The sequence below is a fragment of the Desmodus rotundus genome, chromosome 9, assembly GCF_022682495.2.
Source record: "Desmodus rotundus isolate HL8 chromosome 9, HLdesRot8A.1, whole genome shotgun sequence".
NCBI lineage: Eukaryota > Metazoa > Chordata > Mammalia > Chiroptera > Phyllostomidae > Desmodus > Desmodus rotundus.
Window position 1 is genome coordinate 94,300,891 of NC_071395.1, and position 20,895 is coordinate 94,321,785.

Genomic DNA, 20,895 nt, shown 5'->3' on the forward strand with positions numbered 1-20,895 from the left:
GACACAGTTTGTAATTCGCTTGTTGACGCTCAAGCGCGGCATCACGTATTTGACGCCCCCCACCCCCACCCTGCCCCGCCACCAGCAGTGCTGAGAGGAAGGGCCCCCCATATATCATCATTAAAGATGGCGTTCAGCACAGAGATAGGAGGCCTGGAGCCTGCCTCCTCAGTAATGTCAGAAAGGACGAAGAAAACACTCTCAAGTTCGAACCTGAGCCTTGGGCCAGAATTCCAAAACTTGGTTGAAAAGAAAATACCGCTCTTGTTTCCTCTGTTTTTCCTGATTCATTGCTGTTCAGTCTTACACAATTCTAGAGAATTTGCATTCTCAAATTGAAGTCTGGGTTCCAAGCAGGGTGTAGAGCGATAAAAGCACATCTTCTAGAAGAAGATTGTAAATGCTGAGCAGACAAGCCTCAAAGTGGGGCTTCTTGACGGTCGTTCTCATTGCTGCAGTCAAATGCCCCTCATTTCCTCAGAGGGTTATGAACCCTATTTATCCCCGCAAAGGGATATTTCACATTCTATAACGTGAGTGTAAATGTTTCTCCTAAAGACTTACTGTTCTTCAGTTTTTCTATTTTATTATTGTTGACTTTAAAAATATAATATCTTATAGATATTGTATTAATCACAACTAAGTAACTTGCTAGTGGGTAGGCAATAGCCAAATCCTTTCTCATTAATTTAGACATTCATCCATCGTAATACATTTCCCACTGTGATCACTGAGCCAACATCGGATTGCTAAGATATGTACACCATTTCTGTTTTCAAGTGCATTCATCCTTTGCTCTGATTTATCCACCCCAAGCCTGCCACCCTGTTTCTGATTGGCAGTGAAATGACATAGAATAATATCATATTCCACTTATTGAGCATTTACTGTTTGCCAGACACTGCACTAAGCCCTTCATATACAATTTCATTGAGTCCTTATAAAAACCACTAAAGTGTTTTATCTGCATTTTTTAAAGATTTTATTTATTTTATTTTTAGAGAGAGGGGAAGGGAGGGAGAAAGACAAGGAGAGAAACATCAAATGGTTGCCTCTCACATGCCCCCAGCCCAGGTATGTGCCCTGACTGGGAATCGAACCAGCAACCTTTTGGTTTGTAAGCAGGCACTCAATCCACTGAGCCACACCAGCCAGGGCTGCATTTTATGATAAGAATACTGAGCCATAGGGCAAATAAGTGATGTACCCAAGTTAAACAGCAAGTATGTAGTGGAGCTTGAATAGTCTATGCACCTAGGAGTGTGACCCGTAACCCCTACCACCGTTTTCAGAAAATCAACAAGCTTTAGAAATACGTAAGGACAGTGTGCCAAGGGGGTGCCGCTGCTTCCCACCCCCAGTCCACGCACAGAGAGCCTGTCTCTCAACTAAAAACTCGTTTGGGAAAAAGAGACGAAACAACTTGTTTGGACTAAAATGATTTTTCCTTTTCTAATAGAGATGCTTTCTATATGGGAAGGCTTTGGCCTGTGAAGTCATCCCATTTTAGTATCAGTCACTGAATTTCCAGACCTGCTCTTATGGTCACACCATTCTTCTGACTAGAAAGACCCTGAGCTATATAATCAGCTTTGGCATCTGATTCAGTCAGTTTGCCCCATTTTTTTAATAAAAAGATTTTATTTATTTATTTTTAGAGAGGAGAAGGGAGGAAGAAAGAGAGGGAGAGAAATGTCAATGTGTGGTTGCTTCTTGCACGCCCTGTACAGAGACCTGGCCCACAACCCAGGAATGTGCCCTGACTGAGAATCGAACCAGTGATCCTTTGGTTCGCAGGCCAGCACTCAATCCACTGAGCCACACCAGCCAGGATCAATTTGCTCTTACAATTCTACCTCTGCCATACTTGGGCACCTGTTACCTACTTTCCTCAGAAAAAATATATTTTTCTCCTACAGTAAACACAATCTGTGCTTACGGAAGAAAATTTGGAAAGTACAGAAGGAACAAGGAAAAATTCATCTCTTTTCTGCTATTAAGAGTTGAGCATTATTAATATTTTCATGTTTTCTTGAAAAACACTTTTAGTATATATTTTATAAAGATATATACATATATGTTTGAATCCCTTTTTTCAGTTAACTATATTATAAGCATTTTAACATTAAGTATTTGTATTTTTTATTTTATTTTTTAAATATATGTTATTGATTATGCTATTACATTTGTCCCATTAACCCCCCTTCACTCCACTCCATCCTTCATACCCCCTCCCTCCCACATTCCCCCCCTATAGTTCATGTCCATGGGTCATACATATAAATTCTTTGGCTTCCACATTTCCTATACTATTCTTACCTTCTCCCTGTCTATTTTCTACCTACCATTTATGCTACTTATTCTCTGTACCTTTCCCCCCTCTCTCCCCCTCCCACTCCCCTGTTGATAACCCTCCATGTGATCTCCATTTCTATGGTTCTGTTCCTGTTCTAGTTGTTTGCTTAGTTTGCTTTTGTTGTAGGTGTGTTCGTTAATAACTGTGAGTTTGCTGTCATTTTTACTGTTCATATTTTTTATCTTCTTTTCCTTAGGTAAATCCCTTTAACATTTCATATAAATAAGGGCTTGGTGATGATGAACTCCTTTAACTTGACCTTATCTGAGAAGCACTTTATCTGCCCTTCCATTCTAAATGATAGCTTTGCTGGATACAGTAATCTTGGATGTAGGTCCTTGCCTTTCATGACTTGGAATACTTCTTTCCTGCCCCTTCTTGCCTGCAAGGTCTCTTTTGAGAAATCAGCTGACAGTCTTATGGGAACTCCTTTGTAGGTAACTGTGTCCTTTTCTCTTGCTGCTTCTAAGATTCTCTCCTTATTTTTAATCTTGGGTAATGTAATTATGATGTGCCTTGGTGTGTTCCTCCGTGGGTCCAGCTTCTCTGGGACTCTCTGAGCTTCCTGGACTTCCTGGAAGTCTATTTCGTTTGCCAGATTGGGGAAGTTCTCCTTCATTATTTGTTCAAATAAGTTTTCAATTTGTTGCTCTTCCTCTTCTCCTTCTGGCACCCAACATAATTTGGATGTTGGAATGTTTCAAGATGTCCTGGAGGTTCCTAAGCCTCTCCTCAGTTTTCGCCATTCTTGTTTCTTCATTCTGTTCTGGTTGGATGTTTCTTTCTTCCTTCTGGTCCACACCATTGATTTGAGTCCCAGTTTCCTTCGCATCACTATTGGTCCCCTGTACATTTTCCTTTGTTTCTCTTACATAGCCTTCATTTTTTCATCTATTTTGTGACCAAATTCAACCAATCCTGTGAGCATTCTGATTACCAGGGTGCATCTGATAGGTTGGCTATCTGTTCGCTGCTTAGTTGAATTATTTCTGGAGCTGTGAAGTGTTCTGTCATTTGGGCCATTTTTTTTTTTGTCTTGGTGCGTCTGTTACTTAAAGGGGCGGAGCCTTAGGTGTTCCCCCGGTCAGGGTAATGCTGGTCGCTGTGCTGTGACGCTGTACATGAGGGAGGGGCCAAGAGGGAGCAATAGTGCCTGCTCCACTCTCTGCAGGATTTCAGTCACTCCCTTCGCTACCCACAATCAAATTGGGACCCTCTGGGGCTGATTCCCGAGTGGGTGGGCTTTTGCATGCTCTAGGCCCCTGTGGGTCTCTCCAACGACCTCTCCTGTGAGGCTGGGAGTTTCTCCTGCTGCCACCTCAACCCCTACGGGTGTTTTCAATCAGAGGTTTGAGGCTTTAGTTCCCAGAGCTGGAGCCCTGGGTTGCTTGGTCTGTCACCGGGTCCACCAGCTGCTGCCTTGCCGTGAGTCCTCTCTGCCTGAGCTGCCTGTCTCCGCCCCTTCTACTGGTCTGGATGAATGTTTCTTCTTTATCTCCTTGGTTGTCTGACTTCCATACAGTTCAATTTTCTGTCAGTTCTGGTTGTTTTTCTTTTTTAAATTGTTGTTGTCCTTCTTTTGGTTTGCGAGGAGGCACAGTGTGTCTACCTACGTCTCCATCTTGGCCGGAAGTCACATTAAGTATTTTTAAAGACATTTTAATAACTATGTAATATTCAGTTATGGAATATTTATTATTGGACATTTAAGTTGTTTCTGATTGTTTTTATTTCTCTTTAATTAGTGCTACAATAACATATTTGTATAGAAACCCATGTTCTAAGTCTTGCTTGTATCTTTAGAATAGGTTCTTAGAAGGGTAAATCCCAGGTCAAAGACATAACATTCTAATGATTCCTGGTCACGTGTGCTGATTACCAGGCCCCTTCTGCCTCTCCCTGAGCTGAGGCTTATGTCGTTGCACCTTTGCTGATGTGGAGAGTCGTCTTACAAGTTTATAACAAATGATGCCTTATTGAGTACCTAGCATGGGCCAGGCACTGGATTAGGTATCTAATGTTTATTTCCTCAATTTAACAGTAAACTTTAGGAGTCTCTATGTTTATTAATAATTTGTATTTCTGTTTTTATCCTTTACCCCCTTTTCTCTTTGAGTTTTCATTTTTCTTTGCAGTTTGTATAAATTCTATATGTTATAGTTATATACCATATTTCATATTTTTGTAGATTTTCCCTATTTTGCTTGCCTGTTGTTGATGATTTTTATTGGTCGTATGTAACTTTTCCTTTTTATGTAATCAAATACGTGAAACTTTCCTTTGGGTATTTCTCGTTGTTTTGTGCTCGGACTGCCCTCCTGAACCCCAGTTGTTCGCCTGTGTATTCTGAGTTTGTCTGATTTCTTTTCTTAGTTTTCACCTGCTTGGAACTTTATTTTAATATAGGTGTTGTTCAGTGGCCTCTATTCTGCATTTCTACAGCCTCCTTTTGAGTCCAGATTGTTTTTACTTCCTACATAGACTGTTGCACTAACAGCTTCTTTCTCAGCCAACAGCCTGACCTAATCAGTCCCGTGTGTCCTTGCCACATTACGCCTTTGTAAAATACCACTTAAAGCAAGTTGCTCTTCGCTGTCCATAGAATAAAAGCTGTACTCTTGAACCTGCCACTCAAGGCCCACAGTGCAAAGTCCTCTTGCTCCCTTTCTCCCTCCATCGCCTGTTTCAGGGAGCACCCCCTTTGAGCCATCTCCGGAACACACTCCACACTCTGCCCACTTGTGTCTCTTAATTCTGCTCGCTTGACCTGGAGTATCCTCTGACCCTGCCACACCTCAGTCTCTCCTGTTGCCACGGTCAGAGTCCTTGGCCAACCCCAGCCTCTCCTGGGAGGCTTTTAGGATTCCCCACCTCCCACTGAGTGAGGGGCTTTTTCTTCCTTGAACCCCTGTTTTGTTTGTTTTTCTCTAACAGCATTTTCCACAGTTCACAAAAGCATCTATTAGTTTTTTTTTTTCTTGCTAAGAATGCTTAACTTATAAGTCAAAGTAGTATGCATGTTTACTGCAGTCTTGTATTTGGCTCATCGTGGTTTTATGCTCATACATTCTGGTTAATACCGAGGCACACCCCGAAGGCCCTTTGGGGTGGTTCCAGACCACCCCAGTTAAGCAAGGGCCGTGGTCATTGTGCTCTCGGGCAGTCTGGCCTTCGGGGGTAAAGCGCAGCGTCTGTGAGGTGCAGTGAAAGGAGGTACGCCTGTACCATCTTTCAGGCATATCTTGCCTTATTACATAGCAGTTTTGTAACACAGGTATTACTTGCAAAACAATTTATTTAAGGTCTTTTCGCAGTTGCTGACAGCCTTCCCTAAGCTAGAGGACTGATTCAGGATGCTTGAGTGTACAGTACACCCTGGCCCTCAAGTGCTATGTCGCCCCGAAGAGGTCTTCTCCGTGGGCCTTCGTTTTCCTCCCTATAAAGTGAAAATAGACCTTCTTGCTCATTAGATTCTTGAGAATGAGATGTTCTTTTTAACTTTTTTTGTTTGTTTCTGAGAGGGACTGTTTTAAATTAATCTGTATGGATAATTATTTAAGTAAATAAAATACATGTTTTTGCATGTGTTTGTATGTATTACATCATGTCCCTTCTCGTGCAGCACAGACATACCCATGTTTGTACAAACCTAAACAAGTTGGCCATAGGTCTTCTGTCTGAAATGTCTGTAAAGGTCTCAGCTGGTAAGTCTGCTCACAGTTTGCTGGTAAGATTATTTTTGCAAACAGTCCTGTAAGACGGATGGGCAATGGTTTCTTGCCTCTTTCACTGAAACCTCTCCAAATCATCGAGCTCCTGTAACATACTCTCCTCTGCTCCCGTAGCGCTTTGCATGTGTCCTCATTATGTGCAGCACTCACCACCAGGTTGTGTCCTAATTACTTGTGGCTGATGTTCCCGCACTGGGGTATCACATTACTTGAGTCCCAGCTCCACGATTTTTTCACTCGTGGCCATCTTGGGAAAGCCCCAGAACTGAAGAGTCCGGATTTGGGACTTCACATTCCCAACTCTTTACCTAGAGAGTCTTTGAAGTCATTTTTGCGGGGTATGTACGAACTCTGGGAAAAGATCTTTCATGAACACCCTTGTATTTCTGTCACTTCTAAGAGTGTGTGCCATAAACTTTGTTGTCATACCATAGGCTTTCCCCTGCCCGTCCTGGCTATAGTATGTATACCGCGTGGTGTCTTGTGGCCCTTTTACAAATTTTTGGTGGAAACATGGGGACTACAGACAGGCCTCTGTGTTTTGGACTGCCTGCAGGTTTTGTTCGGTTTAAGAAGAAAACAGCCTTGAATGGATTCTCTATGTGCATTAACAAGGCATAATAGTCCCTGGTTACCTTTTGTTACTTTTAGTGTCGGTATTAAGTGTCAAACCAAAAAAGGATATTTAGATAAAGGGTATCTAAATATCCTTTTGTACTCATTGTACCTTGAGTTCAAGGTGCTGGGTAGCCAGCATTTGTAAAGGGAAGCTATTATAACTACCCTGGAAATGAGGTCTTGAATGAGCCATAACCACACCTTGTGTTTTATCCATTGTCTCCCTCTGGGGAGCAGAACACTTTATAAACATTAACTCTTTTACCCTCTGGGCACCTCCACTTAAAGGTAAATAGGACTGAAAGCTCTTTCTTCTCCAATATAGATGAGGAAACATCAGCCCAGAGAGGGAAATTGAGGGAAATTACTTGATCAGAAGCAGAGGAAGCGTTTGTGGTCCGGGGTGTTTGGAGTCCTAGCAGTGGAGCCGGACAGCGTGGTGGCCACGGACACTCAGGAGACCCCACTCTGTGCCGTTCCCCTTTCAGCTTCTCAGAGGCTGCTGGGGGTTGGGCCTTTTGTCTCGTGAGGAATGTGAAATGCTGCAAAGACGAGCAATTGTTCTTCAATGCTTTGTGCTCCTTTATAAGAAAGAAGAAATCAATACACATTTTCTCCTACACGTACTTGGCAGCATTCCACCTCCTCACCCACCTAGGTCCTGCAGGGGAGGCACGGCTATGCAGCACAACAGATTCACCAGCTTTCAGGGGCAGAAATGCAAACTACTCATTTTGCACTGAGCAGGCAGGCTTTTCAAAGCCGGTCATGTAACTGGCTGAGGTCGACCGCTTCCTGACTTCAGTGACTAGTTGGTGAACTGAGTCTGGAGAGATGACCAAGCAGCTGAATCCTGGACAGTAAACTTGCCCGGGGAAGTTGGCCTAGCAGATGTCTGGGACAGATCTCCCTTTCTTCCAAATTGCTTTCTGATTTACAGAGGAGAGGGGGAAGTTCTTTGAAGAGTACTGTTAAAAACCACACAGGCTGACAGATGAAGGGTATCAACTTGTATTTTTATCAATTAATATAAGTAAACTGTCTAAACAAGAGCCCTATCTCTGGGTGGATTTTACTTGTTAATGAGAAAATGTAGTATTGATTCCTGTAACTCTGTTTGTAGCTTCCTGGCATTAAACAGTTAAGTGTGAGACACGATTAACAAAGAACTTGCACCATTATAAACAGATATGCTAGTTGAGGTGACAGATTAGCCTTTCAGGGCCAGCGGGTAGATTGCGGTGTCTGGTGAGGAGGAGGGAGCTCTGTCCTTTGCACAGAGATGTTAGAGCTGAGAGCGCGGGTCAGATTCCAGGGCAGGGTGTTGGCAGAGAAGGTGGTGAGAACAGAGCCTGGGAGAAGGCATATGCTCCTGGCCAGGAGGAAGATAAAAAGGACAAACAGGGAGAACACAAGACCCTTGCACCCTAGTGGGAGGAGTGTGGGGCAGTTGGCCCCCAGTTACAAGTACCTGCCTCCCGGTCCCGTGGCTGGCCGGAGCCTGTGACGTGGCATCGCAGAGTCGCTGCCCTGTGTGAGTTTGCTGGGTCCTTGCTTCTTTTATGTTTGGATCGGTGCTGGGTTTTTAAGAAAAATGAATCCCACTTATTACTAGAAATACTAGAATTGCTTGCTGGAACTCTGGGGGTTGACAGTAAATACTGCACTAATTTCTGAGTGTTCGGACCCCTTAAACTGGAGCTGAGAGATGTGTTACCTGCTGCGCCCCCTCCCAGGCCTTAGGTCGTTGGGCAGCAGCCTTGATAGGGATACAAATGTAACTTGAGTGTCAGTCTCACCTCCGTGCAGTTGGAGGAAGTGATTCACGTCCAAGCAGTGAAGCATCCCCTGGCTTTTAACAGGAGCTGTTAGAGGGGCTGCTGTTTGAACAAGGAGCTTCATCTTCCTGAAGCCAGCAGTCACAAAACCGTAAACACAACACCGGCCAACTCTATTGCCAGGATCACGGTGGCTTGACGTTAATATTAAACATCTCCAGCAAGGCAGAGAGCTCTGTAGTGCAGCCACAGAATAAAAATAAATAAAAATAAAGAGAAAACCCTGCTAAAAGCGGTGAGATGATTTGTCGTCTCTCCTTTGTGAGGCCATTTGTCTTCTCTCGCATCAAATCTGTTATAAAACAGTCAAACTGTGAAAGTGGGAATCATCCCAGGAATGTGGAATATTAATGTGCAGGAGAGAAGGTGATACCCCCTTTGTCTAAAGAGTGCTTCTGCTCACCCCACCCCTGTTTTCGTTTGGTTTTTTTGCACGTCCACCAAAGTGAATTATTTTTCTTTAAAAGAATTCGAAAGTCTTGCTATTGGAAGTTTCAAGATAGAAGTTTCAAGAATTTTTCTTCCTTTGTTCAAGTGGAGTGAATTTGTAACTGATTTGGGAACCAGGAGGGAGCATAAGTGAGGAGAAAACCTTACCAATTTACCTCTCCTTCCTTCCTTCCCTCCTCACATCTACTCCTCTTCCCTCTCCTTCCTTTCCCCAGCCTTTCAGTTCCTTTGTTTGGGGCCTGAACCTGCTTCTTCGAACATTTATAAATCTTCGGTCTGTCTGATCTTTAGGGGACAGGCCAGAGGCCACATGTCACCATGTGTAATTTAAAGCTGTGGGGCTAAAAGCATTTGCAGAGGCTTGAAGGACCTAGTTCTGACCTGACCAAAAGAGCGAATTGGAACAGACCTTCTAGAGTCTCCTTCAAGCAGTGGGAAGGAAGGTGATGAGAGCAGACATGCTAGGTAATTTATGGGCGCAGTTTGCTGGGAGCCCGGCTGGGTGCTGGGTCTGCCCAGAAGTGCGTCGTGTACTGCCACCTTGTGGCAGATTTGGGAAGCTGCGGCCTGGCTGCTGTGGAGCTGAAGAGTTCAGCCGGTGTCTGATGGGAGATTTGCCTTGTTTCCGGCTGTAGGTAATTAGTGGTAAACGAGCATCCTCCCAGGTCACCGGTACTTGCTAACTTGATCCTGTTAAGAAATAAGCCCTAGGTAAGGAAAGCTTGCTTTCTTTTCTTTTCATCCAATTTCTTTGTTTTATGTGTGTTTTGTTTTGTGTTACGAGATTGAGATTAGATTTCAGAGAAAGAAGCCTGTGATGCACTTTTTGTTGCTGGGGGAGGTTGGGAGGAGAGTGAGGGTTAAGTGCTGACCGTTCAGCAGCATTCGGGAGTTCTAAGTTTTCTACTCTCGTAATTTGTGTGTCATTCTGACTAAATGACACTCCCTCCCTGTAAGAGCTCTGTCTGTCTCCTCCCTGGGATGGCCTTCCCAACAACCCAGTCTTCCCGAAAGACCACATTCCCGTGTGCTCCTCTGACCCCACTGCTGCCTGCCACACGCCCCCAGGGAGCACAGGGCAATTGCCTGCCGTTTGGATCAATATATTTCCCCTTTTAGGTCATAGAAACATTTCTCAAACCCCTTCCTCTCTCCTGTGGAGTCACTGATACAGGAGAGAATGGGCTGGGTCAGAGGAAGCAGAAGGAATGAAAGAGTACATGAAAGATTGTGTCCCTGGCATTTCGGGGAGCAGACCACAGAGCATTCAGGTAGTTGGGGTTCAGGTTGGGAGGATCACTTCATTTAGTGTCAGTAGCAGGTGACCGGTGATCATTGACAAGGTACCTTTTCAGTTGACGTTTGGAACGCTGGGCACGTTGGTGGGCAGGTCGGAAGGGACTGGGAGCCCTGTGGGGGCCGGAGAAGTAGGTGTTGAGAACACAGCAGCGTCGAGTCCTGCTCGGACGACCCGGGCCGCCCGGCCACTTCGGGATTGGCTCAGCATAGGGGCCTCCCCGTTAGTTCCGTCAGGATGGCAGGAGAACTCCCACTTTGTCATGGCACGAAAGGGCCGAACTGTTTGATTTTACTAGAAAAGAACAGACTCAGGCAGGGAAAGACATCAAGTAGTTGAAGTGCTACCACAAGGAAGAGCAGTCAGCCTCGTCCCTCTCCTGGCTCCGCAGGGACGAGGGCCCGGGTCTCAACAGCGGAGCTGGGAGCAGCGTGAGGAGGGACGTTCGGAGTCTCTCCGAGTGGTGCGGGCTGTCCTCCAGCGGCTGCGCTTAGTCACCTTCCCTGCTCGGCTTCTGCTCTGTCATTCCTACGCCCCAGGTGAGAGAGGTGCTCACCCGTCGTGTCTTTGTAGCCCTCCACGCCATCTAACAGTTTGCATGGACGTTCAGCTGTACTTTAGGAATCTATGATACCTTTGTGTTATACTTAGAGGCCAAAGGCCATACAAATCTGAGGCATATTTAGAAGCTTCCACAGCACTCATAAGCAAGCTGTTGGAGAACACAGGCGTGTAAAGAAGGCACTCATCAGTAACGTCACCGGTAACTTTTAGAAACATATCTGCCGTCAGCGACCGTGCCGGTCTGTGTGAGTTTCCGCCCCGGCTGTGTCCTCCCGTCTCATAAGGATCCGGATTCGATCGGGATTCTTCTAGACATGAGCAGCGTAGGGGTCGCAACCCTTTGTCTCACCTCCCCCTTGTGTGTCCCATCGTCCCTTGATTCTTACCTGTGTGTCTGAGGGAGGGACTGAGTTAAGCAGGAGCAATGCTGCACCACTTCCGTGTGCAGCACGAGCCTCCTCGGCCTACAGGACGGGCGGGTTAGGCAGGAAGAAGAGCCGGGATGCCTGCTGGGATGTGTCTGGTACATTTAGGGGGACGCCCCTCCCCCACTGGCGTAGCAAACGAGCAATTTCAAATTAATGAAGGGCACCATATGTGTACAATTTTAAGTAGGAAAGCAGTGATATTGTCTCCTCTGGCAAATTTGGAAGCCTGTTCAGAACTCCTGCATATACTGCTTGCTCGGGGATTATGATGCACTTTTGGCGGCTGCACAGGTTTCTTCAGGGAACAGTGGCATTGCTGCTGTATCTGCTGTCACCTTCCTTTGGCCACAGGGACGGTAGGTGCAGCTCGGGGATATCTTGGAGGCTTGGGGGTTTCTGGCCAAAGGAGCTAGGGGTGTGCGGTGGCCTGGTGTGCAGCCGGCCTGGTCCCGTCAGCCTGCCAGATGCAAACGACCGGCCTAGCAGGTTGAAAGCCGCGCACAGATCCTGTCCAGGCTAATGTGCTCGTACCGCTCGCCCAGTAACTGAAAGATGCTGGTCTGGGTTGCAGTCGGTGAGGGGCGCTGCCGTGGAGCTGAAGGGAACTCGTTTGGGCCCCTGTGTCTGGGGGCCACATGACTCCACACGCCGGTACCGTTCTGTTCAGGACGGCGTACAGCCTGCCTCTGAAGGGATTGCGTTTCACAGCCAGCAAGACTGTACACACTTGAAGTCTCTTCAGAAGAATCACGTAATAAATAAGCCAAATCCACACACACACACTCACTCACACACACACACACACACACACACACATACACACGCTCTGTCTTTATGGAAAATGGCTGCTAATCCATGATCATTTTTTTCCCAGAAACAGGTTTTATGATAATATAGTAAAAATATTAAATTAGAAAATGCCTCACTAAGGGTTATAAAATCTTACTACACCAGAGATAGGTAATTATCCCCTCTACAGCCTAAATGACAGTTTAAAAGAAATAAAAATGTTAGTGCTCATTACTTGCTTTTGTAGGTTGCAATAAAGGGTAAGTTAAATTTTAATTCAAGGAAGGGCCCCTGCTATGGACCTTCTACCTTAGGTCCAAATCCTGCTAATGACTCTGTAGGTTGTTCCCCTTTGTGATACCACCATTAATACACTTTCTACAAGGGACATACCCACTGGCCATTGAGGCCAAGAGTATGGGGGAAGGGCCTACAAAGGGGGGGAGGCACTTCAGCTCAGAGATTCAAATCTTGATTCTTAATCTGGTAGAGACGAGGAATTATGTATTTAAAAAAATAAAAGAAAGAAAAGAAGTTCATTATGCGCAGCCCCAAGGGGACCTCCAGTGGTTAGCCGCACACTTACCCCGGAGATGCCGACGGAGACGAGGCTAAAACTGAAGGATTGATGGCTGGGCCTCTCTGCCAGGCCAGGTCCCCATGTGTGGGGACACTGCAGGGGCAGGGGTCCTGGCCGCAGAAGGCAGTCTGACCCTGTCCCATGGTGGCTTTTTGGTGCCTCCTTTTATCTTTAGGTTTGTTTTCCTTGGGATGGGGCAAGGGTTGTGGACACATTCTGTTTCTTTTCAGGTGTTTCTCCCTTGCCCTGCACAGTGGCACCGCATCTAGCACCTGTCTGGGTTTGGGGCAAAGCTCAGCGCACCCTACAGGGCGGTCTGCATCCAGGGGTGGTAAGGGCTTCCCGGGGGAAGGTTGACATGCTCGATGTGTCTGCAAGCGCACCTGTGCTGGGGCTGAGGTTCTTTTTACCTACCTGTCGCAGCCGTCCTCGCCCACAGGACACAGAGCCGCCTCAGGCCCCTCCTCACCCTGACCCAGGGCGTCACCCTGCAGTGGGGAAGCCTCCAGGACACTACATAGGGGGACGTCTCAGGGTATCGGTGCCGGTTGAGAACTGCGGCGACAGGGCTGGGCAACAGGTCCCTGCGGCTGGAGGATTCCCAGGCCTTTAGTTCTAAAGAATTTGTAGGAGTTGATGGAGTCGTTATCTGGTAGACCATCAAAACTAATTTTTGGTAGCAGGTCACTGTGTGATTTTTTAAAATTTTATTTTGGTGTATAACTCAGAAAGAATTAATTGAATGGCGTTGCTCTAACAAACCTCTCTCGTTCCTAGCTACTTGTTTATGTGACGTGGTCTCTCAGCACTTAGTCCAACAAAACCACAGACGGGAATACAGTCGGAGCTGAACCCTCTTTCACTCCAGCAATAAACAGTGCCCCCACGGGCACGCGAGTGGAGGGGGGAAAGCCTCCCCTGTCTCACCGAGAGATGCATGTCCAGTAATGTCTTACTTATCTCTGTACTTTAAATTTTTACCAGAATTATATTTTATTGTATTGTTATTGTGTATATGTTATATCCTAATAATAATTATAATGATAACACAATGCAAAGGTAATTTTTTTAATTAGAGCCTGACGGTCTGAAGAAATTAAAATATTTTTTTTTCAACTTTTTAAATTTCAAAAAGTGTTTCAATTTACATACTTATTTTTGAGGCCAAGAAGTATGATAGGGTGATTAATAAAAGACTTTCAAGCATAAAACAATTATGTTAGGACCAAAATCTCCAGGGAAAAGTCAAGTGGAAATACACATTTAAAAGGAAAAAGATGCTGCGAAATTTTCAACTTGGGGTTTGTTTAGGTGCTACGTAAATGAGTGATGACGGGCACCGATCACTACGGCACGTGGATCTCATCGCGTGTATTACAGAAGGGGCCTAAGCGCTGTATTTTAAAGATCAGTGTTCACAGTATTTTGGTAATTGTGTCCTTTGTGGTCATTAAGTTTATTGATAAAGTTTATATGTAAACTTAAAAACGTGTGAGGAGCTGCATGGTTTTTAAAATTCTGTTGGGACATGCAGAGTGCAGAGACGAGAAGGACCAGGACCCCAGACTCCACCCTTCGTGGTCCTGGTTCCCCAGCTCTGCCTGGGCGGGCGGGCACCTGGTCAGCAGGTGGGAGGTCAGCCAGCCTGGAGCCTGTGTGGGGCGGGGGTGGTGGTGCTGAGTAGTTGGCTTAGGGTGGAGAGAGGGCGGGGGCTTCATCCTCGTGTTGCTCCGGGACCTGGGGAGGGTCTGCTTTGTCTGTCTGTACTGTGGGGCTGGGTGAGGGGAATGGGGAGGGGAGAGAAGGAGGAGCCAGAAGTCGGCTAGGAGTCTCTGGCTGCATTCTTGGCCAGAGGTGGAGGCCTGGAGGAGCAGCTTTGAAGGTACCAGCAGTCCCTGGTTGTGGTGGTGGGTGAGGAAGGCGGGGAGTTAGAATTACTGGGGGACTTTCAGATGGGAATAATCCCTTGCTCGTATTCTCCCGCTCTCTGTAAAAATACTTTAAGAGCCCAGACCACTTAGCTTTCCAAGTCGCTCTGCCACGAACAGCCGCATGTTTGTCAGCCCTGCCCACCTGAGTGTGAAACGACGCTCTGTCAGAAGAACGTGGGTCTCAGCACGTCACTCTGCCCGGCTCATGAACACTGCTGCAGACAGTAACCGCTGCCCGGCCCAGGCGTTTCTCTGTGGTTGGGGCGCCGAGTGGAGCACTTGCGGGCAGGAACGATGGGGCTGGTGCAGGCAGGCTCGGCCAGGTGGGAAGGGTGTGACTGCAAAGGCCAGGTGGTGCCGGCCTCTGTGTTCCCCCCTGTCCGGTGCGGCAGCCTTGCAGTCCTACTGTCCTCTGTGTCATGGAGGCCCCCCCGCCGTGCCCTTCAGTTTTGTGGTGAGATGGCTGGAGAGACTGCTTGCGGGCAGGCCGATGGCGGGCCGTGGCGTGATGAAGGGAAGCCTGGGCAGCGCCGTGCTGTTGCTTATGCCATGGAGCTGGTGATTCGGAAGCTCCTGCAATGGAGGTCGCCTGCCTCTCATTTGCATGTAGTACGAAGCTGCCTTCCACCATTGTGGGCTGCTTGTCTGGGGGCTGGAGGTAGCAGAGGAACGAAAGAGAGGACGGAGCTCAGGCTGAACCTGTCTCCTGGGGCCCGTCCTCAGGGTGACGGTGCCCCTGTGGCCGTGTTGGAGACCCACTGTGTTCTGGCCCGCACTTTCCCTGTCGGCCCTGTGGTCCTCAGGATAAGGTTAGTGTGCATTCTTGGCTTCTGCAGTTTCTTTTGCAAGATTTTTTTTCTTTTAAAAAAGTTTTAATACATTATTCCTGTTGCTGGATTTTCTAATTATAGTACCTCTATTCTTACCGCAACTATAGCGGGGTGACTTCAAAAACAGACTAATACGTTTTTATGTTAAAGTCTGGCTGAACCAAAACAGCTGTTTGAAGGGTGGTTTTCTGTTTTATTTTGAAAGTCAGCTTTGCTGATGATGACTTTCAGATAATGAGAGCACTTTTAAAAGCCTGTGTTCCTAACTAGAGTGGCAGGCTGTATTTTATGGTTAGATCTTGAAAATACAGAACAGAAAAAGGGGAGGTCCTTTGGGTAATAGTATTTGGTAAAACAGCAGGCACAGCTTTGTTCTGGGGCTGCTGACCCGGCTGGGGCCTTGGTCCGTGCGTGCCCGCCCCTCCCCCGAGGGCCGCGCCAGCCTGCCCACAGACAGCCGCCTGCCGCAGGTGGCCGTGCCCTCCGCAGTCCACCTCCCTGGTGGGTCTCACCTGCTCGGACCCTCGTGGTTTCTCATCTCCCTGTGCTCGGAGACTCCGTTTTCTCTCCACGGAGGAGGGTGTCCTAGAGCTGCTGTCGCAGTGACAGGAGGATACTCCCCCGACCCCGTCGTCTATAGACCCCCTGGGCCTTCACACGGCTTCGGCCAGGTGGCTGAGCGCCTGTTGCATTCGATACACAGAGGTCAGAAGTGGTCCTTCACTTCCAAGGACTCAAGACCCTGGCATACTGTGGTTTTCATAACATCAAACCCCAGTTTTAGAAATAATAAATTAGCCAATCAAGTTATTTATTAGATTGAGAACAGAAAAAAGGCCAGGGGAGTGAGGGAGGCCGTGGTTCTGTTATAGAACAGACCGGGGGCAGGGGGCGGGGGAGGAGGTTGAACGATATACTATTATCAAAAGGGAACCCCCTTTTCTCTGAGGCTTCCCCCCAACCTACTAGGTTTGCTTTGCCCGCCACCAGAGGAAAGACGTCTCTCAATGCCAGAGATTGGGGAAAAGGAAAGGAATTATTTATTTAAAAGTTATACAGACTTAGAGTAATGACTTAATATCTTCATTAAAATATGGAAGTTCTTTAGAATACCCACAGACGCAAACAGTCCTTTCCCTCTGCCCAGTCCGGGGTACCGTATCTCAGGAACAGGACTAGAAGTCCGTGGTTCAGGCAGCCCCTTGGTTCCAGCATCATCAGCTGTGTTGCTGCTACGATCTCTAGTTAATCCAGAGCCCTGTAGCACCTTCTCATGGCCCACCAGCGAGAGTCCTTTCTCCCCTTTGCTTCCAGGCAAAGTCTCTCCTGCTGCCTAAGCCACTTGGCAAAAGGGAGCATCCCAAAGCCGCGTGGTCCTCCCCAGTATAGCTGCTGTGCCTGGGTTTAAATCCCCGCGCCAGTCTTCCTCTGTAGCCCCATTTCCAACTCCTCCCACGATCAGTTACACCTGCCAGCATTCCTGTACTCTTCCAGCTTTACTGGGCTGCCATAGTAAGTCCAAGCAGTTGTGGCCCTGTGGTGTGGAGCCAATCTTCTCCAGGCTCTCACGCAGGCGCTGTAACCAGGGGGAGTTGCTTCCCAGTTACATCCTGGGTCGAAGTCACTCCCATCCCCCTGGCTCAAAGCATGGCCACAGCTATAACATATCTATGAACCTAGTTAAAGGTTATAGATGTGTTAAATGACCGTGCCAGAGGTTAGCTGAAAAGCTGTTGCTGTACAAAGCAGCTCTCAATGGCCCTGCTCCATGTGCCCCTTCCCCCAGCTCAGACTGGTGGGGGTGAGGACATCATATATATATTTTTTCTAATATTTCCTGAACACCCCGAGTTCTGGACCCCATTACAAATCCCTATTGGGGGCCCCCCCTTGGCTGCAGCGTTACAGTTCTACTGTGGAACGGCTGCATGTGTGACAGTAATTGGAGTCTTGTTGCTGGGTCATTTTCATTGTTTTTCAAGTACTGCCAAGTCCAAGAAAATGTATGAAAACTAAATTATATCCCCCTACATCCCACATCTGATTGAATCCTCATCGCGTGGCAGTCTCATCCATCCTATTAAAATATTCCATCTTGTTTTCTTACTTGAAGAGCCTGTGTGTAAAGGGGAACTTACGGAAAACTCATTCCCTAGAGACGGGTGTCCAGCCACACTGCACTATTTACATGTTTTACTATTTGATTGGCGGCTTCCAGGTTTCTCCCTTTCTATTTGTGAATAAGAACTGTGGGATGCATTTTTAATTGCATGGCTGTGTTTTCAATCAAACAAACAGATTAGGGTATTACCCAGATTCTTAGTTCTTTTTTTAACCTTGAAAAGTTAACCAGTGTGTTAACCAATTCGTTTTCTTTGTCTTCCAGAACAGAGTTATATCGATCTCTTTTTGGCCAACTGAGCCCTCCTGACGAAGGCTGCCGGCAGTGACAGCGCCGGTCTTTCTTGCCACAAGGCCTTGAGGCAGGGCCTCCCGACACCCGGGGGTGCCCCGGCCAGGCAGGCCGTGCATCCAGCCCCAAGTGGAGGAACTCGTCGGCCGGTGGGGTCAGCGAGTCGGCAGACTCCTGGGAAGGTGCGCTGTTCAGAGCACGTGCGGAACGAGTCCCAGGAAGCCTGGGATCCAGTGTCTGTGTCTGCAGGGACCTAGTACTGGAAGGGCCCCACCGCCCCGTGTCCTGTAACCACCACAAATAAAGAGCACTCTTCCTGCCCCCACGCTTGCTTAAGCAACAAGAAGTCTGTTTGGGAGCTCCTGTGGGGCGGGGGCAGGGGCAGGCTCATTGGGAGGGTTCTCATTCTGTCCCCAGCTAAATGGCCTCCTCTTTACAGTGTGAACCTCATGGAATCGTCTGGGTGGATGGCGCCTCCCAAGCTCTCATGGCTCTGAGGGGCCGGCCGCCCAAAAACCTCTGAGTTAATGCCCCAGAGACTTTGTCACTTAGAAGTATTTGCCAGTTTGTTGCTAAATACAGATCTCTGACTTCATCTTTGTTTTTTCTTTTCACCCATAAAGGTTCCTCCAGAGTCCTTTTCCATTCTCTCCATTCCTAAATCACGTTATTTAGATTAGGTCTGGTGTAAATCTAGCAGGAGGAAATGATTCACTTGTTTTTCATCCAAAGGTCACAAGCTGGAAATTAAATCCCCATAAGGGGGATTTATTGGCCTGCTGTGGTCAGTGTGCAGTGGGGATTATCTTGCATCAGTAATGTCTGCGGACCAGCACTGAGACTGACCATCTCCTAGGGGCCTTGCCCAAATCTTTATTTAAAGCAACGTAATTAGAGAACAAATGTTGCATCCAGGCAATTGAGTGCAGTTGCATTTAATAACTAGTCATTGTTTTTAAGTCAGATTTTGATACTGTTTTAAAATGTCAGAACCAAGTGACAGATCTCTGTGCCCAGGAATCCCACCTGTCATTGACTCGGGGTCTGGAGACCGCTGCACCGCACCTGTGGCCGGGCTTGGGGTGCAGGCAGTCCTGAGTGTGATCTGCTGCGCGGTTTCCTGCCAGCATCCGTGTGTCTGCTGAGCTCAGGGTGCGGCGGGGGTGTCTTCCCCCCTCATGTTAATTGGACCTTGGAACTCGGTGATTTGTTTTTCTTGTCTCTGTAGTTACCTCTTGGGTTCGGCTGTCAGGGAAATGTTTAATTTTCAGTGTGTCTCCAGTTACCCCAAAGATCAATCAACAGAAATAGACGAGTTCCCCCACACTTATTGTCTGCAAAATGATCACTTTAAAAATATAGGACACGCAAGCCTGTCCATCTAGCCCGAGGATTCCGGGTGATTCACACTGGATCGGCAAGTGAGTGGCCTGTTCACACTGGACGCCAGGGAGCTTCGTGCCAACCAGTGCTTCCTTAGAGGAGAGGGCCTTTGTTATAGTCACTCTTTATTTGATGAAGAAAAAGATTTAAACAGGTACTTCGCAATATTTGGAGTCCAACCTGTTTAATTAAAAATGAATTAAAATCAGGAGAGATGAGAAAGAACGGACAGAATTTTCAGTAAAGGGAGGCTTGCATTTTAAAATTCAGAAGACCACCCTCCTTCCAGCCAAGAATAAATTGGAAACTATTTTAATTGACATGGATACTGCAATTCAACTGTTACTAGAAAGACAGATTAGTTGATTGATTTGCATTTTAATAAAACTAATACTTTATATTTTGGTAGCTAATGCTTATTTTTAAATGATTTGAGAACCGTTATCAAGAGTTTCAATCCAGAGCCCTTTTTCAGTGTTGACGGAAGGATTCCTCCCTTTTGTGTGGAGTTTGCCTATTTTCTTTTTGCCCAGCTGACGACTTCACGCCTGACACTCATAAACCGCAGGCCCTGAAGCCCTCCCCAGTACAGGGAGGCGGGGGCCGGCCACACTGAACACCCAGCCCAGGTTCCCACGAGGGCTAGGAGCTGGGAGCGGGCGCTGGGCCTCTCCCTTCAGGACAGAGAAAATAAGGCTGGTTTCTTGCTTCATTCATTTTACGTTAAAAATTAATTGCAGGGAAGTAGAAGGAACAAATGACAGTAAGACTCGGCTGTCATTCCCCCCACACCCCCCCCCCCCAGATGCACATTTCTCTGCACAGCCCTCCTCGGGGTGGAGGGGGTGGCCTGTCTCCCCCAGCAGGAGGGTGGAAGGCTTGGTTTTTGCTACTTTTGGACTGTTCAAAATTTTTTACTTACCCTCTAAAATCAGTAAAAACAACACCCACGTGACCGTGCCTGCCATCCGCCCTCCACCTAAGCACGCGCACCGCCAGTTGAGAGCTAGTGGTGCATGGTCTGCTCTGCATTTTAATGTGAAGAGTACAGTAAAAGGTTATTTCCATGTTTTAGCAGATATTTAAGTATTTTAATTGCTAACTAACAATTCCATTTGGAGCGTGTACCTTCAGTACTTAACCAAATCCCCTGTCGCTGAACATGTAAATTGTTAATTATTTGCTATTATGAATAATGTTACAGGGAAATATTTGGGCATAAAACTTGTTTATTTTTTAAAATTATTACTATTTTTTGGCATATGTTTTTAGGAACAAAGTGAACCAAGTGAAAGACCTTGAGTATTTTGAAGGCTCTCGGGGTGCTTCGCGGAGGCTGTGTTAGGCCCTTGTGCCCGTCTCACTTGCCCTCGGTGGGGCTGAGAGTGGAGCCTGGCCCTGGGGTCTGTTTCTTGCTCCCCAGGGAACCCTTCGAATCAGCACCCTGCTCTGGGGGGATTAAAGAGCTGCCACCTGGAAAGTGCTTGGAGATGCTCCCATGAAAGATGGCGGATAAGTCGAAAGTGACACCATCATCTCCGCCCCCCCTCTGTTTTCTGCTTCTGGCTGCTCCACATCTGGTTTGCTCCCCTCTCTCCCCTCTGGTTCTCATGCTCTGGCTCCTCCCAGTGCCTCTGTCCGGGGATCTCAGGTGGGGCTCGCTTGCTGTATGTGGGTTCACCTTCCT

At 47.2% G+C, this 20,895-nt stretch overlaps 1 protein-coding gene across 1 annotated transcript in view; it reads left to right on the forward strand.

The window, feature by feature from the left end:
* AATF (apoptosis antagonizing transcription factor) overlaps positions 1-20,453 on the forward strand; it is a 105,360-nt gene extending 84,907 nt beyond the window's left edge. The window contains exon 12 of the mRNA XM_024572915.3: positions 17,799-20,453. Within this exon, the coding sequence (XP_024428683.2) occupies positions 17,799-17,862 (64 nt within the window). The 3' untranslated portion in view covers positions 17,863-20,453. The remainder of the gene's footprint in view (positions 1-17,798) is intronic.
* The last annotated feature ends 442 nt before the right edge of the window (positions 20,454-20,895 follow it).